This window comes from Pteropus alecto, unplaced genomic scaffold, assembly GCF_000325575.1.
Source record: "Pteropus alecto unplaced genomic scaffold, ASM32557v1 scaffold106, whole genome shotgun sequence".
NCBI lineage: Eukaryota > Metazoa > Chordata > Mammalia > Chiroptera > Pteropodidae > Pteropus > Pteropus alecto.
In genome coordinates, this window is record NW_006442103.1 from 13219805 (window position 1) to 13225581 (window position 5777).

General features: G+C 54.8%; 1 protein-coding gene across 5 annotated transcripts in view; it reads right to left on the reverse strand.

Moving 5' to 3' along the window:
* The window catches only part of LOC112469043 (synaptotagmin-6-like), a 13325-nt gene extending 9614 nt beyond the window's left edge, over positions 1-3711 (reverse strand). For all 5 annotated transcript variants that reach the window (XR_003042459.1, XR_003042457.1, XR_003042458.1 and 2 more), the window contains exon 1: positions 2742-3711. Coding sequence is in view for 2 of the 5 variants with exons in the window: in XM_025038495.1 (XP_024894263.1) it covers positions 2742-2958 (217 nt within the window). In the remaining 3 variants the exon portion in view is untranslated. The remainder of the gene's footprint in view (positions 1-2741) is intronic.
* Between the last annotated feature and the right edge of the window lie 2066 nt (positions 3712-5777).

Below are 5777 nucleotides of genomic sequence, written 5' to 3' on the forward strand. Positions count from 1 at the left end.
ACAGATGTCAGGCCAAGCAGAGTAGCTGGAAAGAGTTCCCAGGCCTGTGTCTTCAGCCTAGCAACGTCGAAGTTCCTAAAGGGCATACACTGCTTTGGAAAGTGTCTTCAGACTGAGGCTGCCTTTGTCCAGCCTCGTCCCCTGCACGCCTGTTTCCATACACGCCCACAGCAGACCACGTGTCCATGTCACTGCGCTTGGAAAAATATGGCAGAGCCACCTGTCTCGTGGCCCACTAAGCAAATGCCTTATTACCGACTCGGGTATTCTCAGCCTCCTTCCCCGACTCTGTTTACCCCTGTGAGGCACATCCAACTTATAAAATCCAGTGAGTGTGCTTCCCTTGCGGGAACCAGTGATCTTGCCAGCACCTAAGAGGCTAAGCGGAGAGAGATGCTGTCCCCTGGGGTTCTCCGAGCCACAACCGTGCGGCTTCTGGTGGAATGCTGGCTCCAGACAGCCTCCGAGGTCCTGTCCTCTCTAATAGCCATCTGTGCGGCTAAGGGTGGGGGCAGCGTATTTCGGTCGCATTGTCCTGAGAGTGATTCAGCATTTAGTATGTGCCAGGCACTGTGCTAAGAGAGTGACTTCACACCAACTTTATAAAATATTTATCATCATCATCCCCATTTTCTAGATGCGGAAACAGAGGTTTAGAGAGAGAGAGACATTCGCCCAAGATTTGCACCCTAGTCTGACTTTAAAGCTCACATTTTAACCATGAAACTCAACGCGGTACAGACCACACGTGGCAGAGGTGGGTGGGTCTACTTGCTTACCGCCCCATCGTGACATACTGATCCTTATTATTATTTTGCATGACTTCCATTGTCATGGTTCCAGTAAGTAGGCTCAGAGAATTGAGAGCAATCTAGGCTAAAGGTATCCTCGAACCCACCCTCAAACACAGGAGATGAAGTCTGAGAGGCCCTTGGCCTGTACGCGCACAACGCATCACCCTGACGAGGTTGCTTATGCTGGGAATTCATTCCTTCACTCGCTCCTTCATTCATTCTTCATTCGATACACATTTATTTCATACTTAACGTATTCTGTGCACTGTTCCAGACACTCGATTATTTCAGCGAACAAAGTGGACAGAAATCCCTGACAAAGAGACGGCCCCTGAATTTTCAGAATCAAGCTGAGATTCAGCACCAGATTCCAAACCCAGAGAGGAAAGCGGGGTGATCGTGAGAGGGAGATAAGAGCTGAGCGTGAGAAAAACCTCTGGCCCCCGACCCTCTGATGTGGAACCGCCTTGCCGAGCTCCTCGGCGGCTGTGCTACACGCTCGCTCCCCAGCACATCGAGTTCATTACACCAGAGAAGACAGCATGGGGACTTGGGCAGCAAAATCCTATTTCTCTCAGCAGGATTGGGAGTCCTTGGTGAAATCCTTTCCCTGGCACACAGTTATTTCGATATTAAAATGAAATCTACACTGGCTGTATTTTTGGAAGAAGCTGACTTGCTGCTGTGTAAGAGCTTCACACAGGTGGCCAGATAGAGGGGTGTGCGGGAGACAGTGGGCGGTGCTCTCTAGGGGAGCTCTTGGCCTGGAGGCCAGAGCTGCAGAGGGACTGGAGCTGGAAGCAGAGGCTCCAAGGGGTTCAAAGCTGCAACAGAGACACGGTACTTCCGCAGCTCCCTGAAGCCTCGTCTGTCAAGACCTATACCTCCTCCTCTTCCAGCTGCACCAGGTTGCACCTGGGCCCAGATGTTTTCAGCTGGATAGGCTGTTTTTATGGCACCTGTGATGACACTGAGTTTTCCAGGAAATGAATAATTGATGGGTAAGAGGAAAAATCTTCCAGATACGTCCATCAAGTTCAGAGGCACCCTGGGAGCGCCTCTACGGTGGTAATGGGAGAAAAAAAACTGGGTGGGGGTCCGGGGAGACCAGCTTTTTCCTACACGTGCCGCTCGCACGTGGCCGGGATCGCTCCGTGTGTCTCCTCTTCAGGAGGCTTTGCCCCATCTCACTGTCTCCAGCTAATTCGAGCCCATGGGGCAAGGAGGCTCCCAGACTCAAGCTACAGCTCTGTGATACCCAAACTCAGATGCCTTCTCCGACAACAGCCCGCAGCACTGTGGGAAAAGAGCCGGCCTCTGACGCCACGTCCAGCCTGAGGTTTCTACAGCTGCCGCCAAACAGCCCTTTCCTCAGTGGCTGGGAGAGGACTTACTTTTCCTGCGGTTCCCAGCAACTCTCCTGGGGCTCAGGCTGGGAGCCCCGCGGGAAAAACTCAAACACAAATACACTTTGCTTTTCAGCGGCTTTGCTCCCGTGACTTGGTCTGCAGGGCTGCGGTCCGCTGCGTGGACCCACAAACATTCACACGCTCAAACTTGGCTTAACCCCCGGAAGTCCCGGGGCCTCGTATAAGTTGGGGAGATTTTCCTCAGTCTTTTCTCCTATATATTTATTTCCATTCTCTTCCTCTAGGAGAAAGAATGATGGTAATTGCTAATATCTACTGAGTGCTTATTATGTGTCTGGCAGACTTCTAAGCATTTATGTGAACTAACTGACTTATCCTTCAAGCAACCTAAGTATTTATATTTTCAGATTAGGAAACCAAAGTATTACACTGCAAGGAAGTAGCGGAGCAGGAATTTAAATCCAGGTACTTTGTGTCCAGAGCTGATGCTCCTATTCTAAGAATGCTGATAATCCTTCCCCCTTCTCTTGTCAAATCCTAATGGCTGGGCTGCCGGCCGCTTGGGCAGGAGAGGTACCTGAATAGCCCGTGATGTCCATCGCCTTGAGGTTCCGACATTTGATCACCGTGAGGGTGAGCCTGCCCGCAGTGGGCAGGTAGCAGAGGGAGAACATGATCTCTCCCAGATCCACGCTTTCCTGCAAAGAAGAAGACAAGAGGGCAGATGAGGGGCACGCTGCTCCCCCTGAGCTGCTGCTGGGCCACTCCGGGCTGAGCGAGGGTCTGGCCTCCATGCTGGGAGTAACTGGGCATAAAAGGCGATCATAACAATGGCGCCTGTTCAGTAGGCTTTGTCCCCTCAGTAGTCCCCAGACTCCGGTCCTGGGCCTCGCCCTCCTGATCTGGCCTGACCGGCCCTGCCTGAGCCCCTTGGCTGCAGTCTCTGGACCACCAGCCCCTTTGTGTCCCAGCCCTGTTCTCCTCCTGCTCCCTCTCCCCAGGCACTGGTCCCCAGAATCTCCCCGCCACCATGCCTGGCCTGCGAGCACATCAGTGTCCACGAGAAACAAGCCGGCCGTCAGGGGCACCTTCTCCCCGCAGGTCTGCTTCTGGCCCGCAGGGCAGTCCCTCCGTTTTGGCCCCTTCCTTGCCTCTCCCCAGGACGCACCTAGCACTTCGACTCCCAGGCCTCAGCGTGGGAGCAAAGGAACGGGGACCCTGCTGGGGACGTGTGGCCGATCGAGGAGACATACATGCCCCGTCCCATGTTCGTGCCAGGTCTTGGATCTGCTTTGCCCTTTGTCCGTAAACGTGGTTCTCCTTCAGGAACGACCGGCACAGAGCACACCCTCTGCGGCCTCTCCAGCCCCCCGCAGCGTCATGGCCAGGACCCCCGATCCTAGGACACTTCTGAGCAACAGGAAGTAGGAAAACTGGAAAGTGAGCACGTCCGTCCATCGAGTTACGTAGCAGTTAAGCTGCTTCCTCTTCCTGCCCCCCACTTGATGGAGGAGGGTGCTGTCACTGTGACACCTGCCCCCGCCTCAGGCTCTGGGGTCCGAGACACGGAGGTGTTTCCTCCCTGCAGGCTCCCAGACCCAGGGTGGTGGAGGAGGAGGAGGTCAGGGTTCCAGCGGCTCTGATTTCAGACAGGGCCGTCCATTCATTCATTCATTCATTCATTCATTTGGCGAATATTAATCATGTACCTGATATGTGCTAGGTGTTGTTCCGGGTGCTAAAGATACAAGAGAGAACGAAATAGACAAACATCCTGCCCTCAGGGGGCTTACACTGTATTAGAGCAATGGACGAGAAAATAGGTGAATAAGTTAAGATGGTACAAAGTATGAAGGAGAAAAACGTAAGGCAGGCAAAGAACTATTCATGGGGGAGGCCACAGCTGTTGGCATTTTAGACAGGCCAGCTCCAGAGAGAGAGGAGTCCAGGGTGACAGCAAGGTTTTTGTCCCTTCTCCACACAGAGAACAGTCCTAGACTGGGGACTCCTACAGACACCTGATATTTGGTCCCATCCAGAGGCTAATCCAAGACCCCCCTGCTCTCCAGAGCATGGGGTCCACGGTCCTCTTATGGGGGCACCGATACCCACCCTTCCCCTGCCCGAGATTTGTCATTTCTTTCAGCCCGCCCCCCAATCCAATCCCAGGGGTAGCAGGAGGAGAATCCTTCCAGCTCCCCTGGAGGGGTCTGGCTGGGGTAGAGGCAACGCTCCCTCCTGCACACAGAACCCCGCGGCCCCACAGAGCCAGCTGAGCCCAACACCCAGGGCCTCTGCTCGGCCAGGCTCTTCCTCCGGCAGCGTTTGGAGGCTCACAGCCACTTTGCGAGGCGGGGAGTACTTCCATCACGCCCTCCACTTCACAGACGAACACCTCAGTGTTCAAACTCGGGTCTAAGAGCTCTGCCCGGGCTGAGCAGCCGCTAGGAGACACGGCTGGACCTCCACTCTTTCGAGGGGCCTCCTTGCGCTCTGAGCATCTTCCTGCTCACCCAGGGAGCACCTCAAGGCGACCCTGGCTCCTCCGGACCTTAGACCACTGTTATCCATCTGTTCATTTGTCCATCTGTTCAGATTTATGAAGAACCTGCTAGAGGCGCCATGCTTTGTGGGGAGTATACAGCACCCCCTCAGCACACACACCGTCTAGTGGGGTACACCAGGTAAAGGAAGCCACCGTCGCCCTCGGGTGCATCTCCCGTCTCCGTGGTCCCCTAGGACCAGTGAGGGGGACACACAGGAAGTGGCTCTGTGACATGGGGCTATGGGAGCCTGAACGTCCCTGCGTCGGCAGGGATTGGGTCAGCGGCGCACCTGGGAGAAAGCGCCATCTCTGACAGGGGCCCCCAGCTCCCTCTATTTCCCTCAGGGTTCCATCCTGTCCAAAGTTAGAGAAACCCTTCCAGGCTCATTAAAGCAATAAGGACTTCCATCGTAGCATGCTTCCGCAGGCCGAGGCTTTCGCCACATTATCTCAGGGAATTTTAACCACAGTCCTAAGAGGTAGGTGCTCTTATTATCCCTGCTGCAAACAGGAGGAAATGACTGTTTTGTGACCTTAAGTACTTGCCCGAGGTCGCATGACTGTGAGCATCCTGGTGCCAGACTTTCATAGCTCGATGCCACCCTTGGTGGCTCCCCTGTGTTTGGCTTCTGGAATCAAAAGCCAAATCTTCTCAGCTCGCATTCAGCACCCTAAACAGTTGGGTCCTGCCTTGCCTCCCCCCGCACTGATTATTTCTCTCTACTCCTCTGCTCCGACACTACACCCTACATGGCTGGTGTATCTTTGGCTCTTTTTGCCAGATGCCTCTTCCTCTTATCTTTGCTCGGAGATGCTGTGCATCTCGCAAGGCCCAAGGCCATGGCCCTTGCAGGCATCCCCGCCCAGGGCCCAGCCCACAGAGAGCATCTCTCCCCCATATCCATGGCACTTTCTGCCTCTGAGCCGCTCCCAGGCGCGACCAGGCCCGCCCTCTGCTGCGGTTCCTCCCGCTGGAGTCCAGAGGCTGGAGGCCCCTGTGGGGCGGGGGCTTTGCTTCCCACCTACCTGCCCTTCTGAGGTGCCCAGTAGCATGAGAGAAGCTACAGG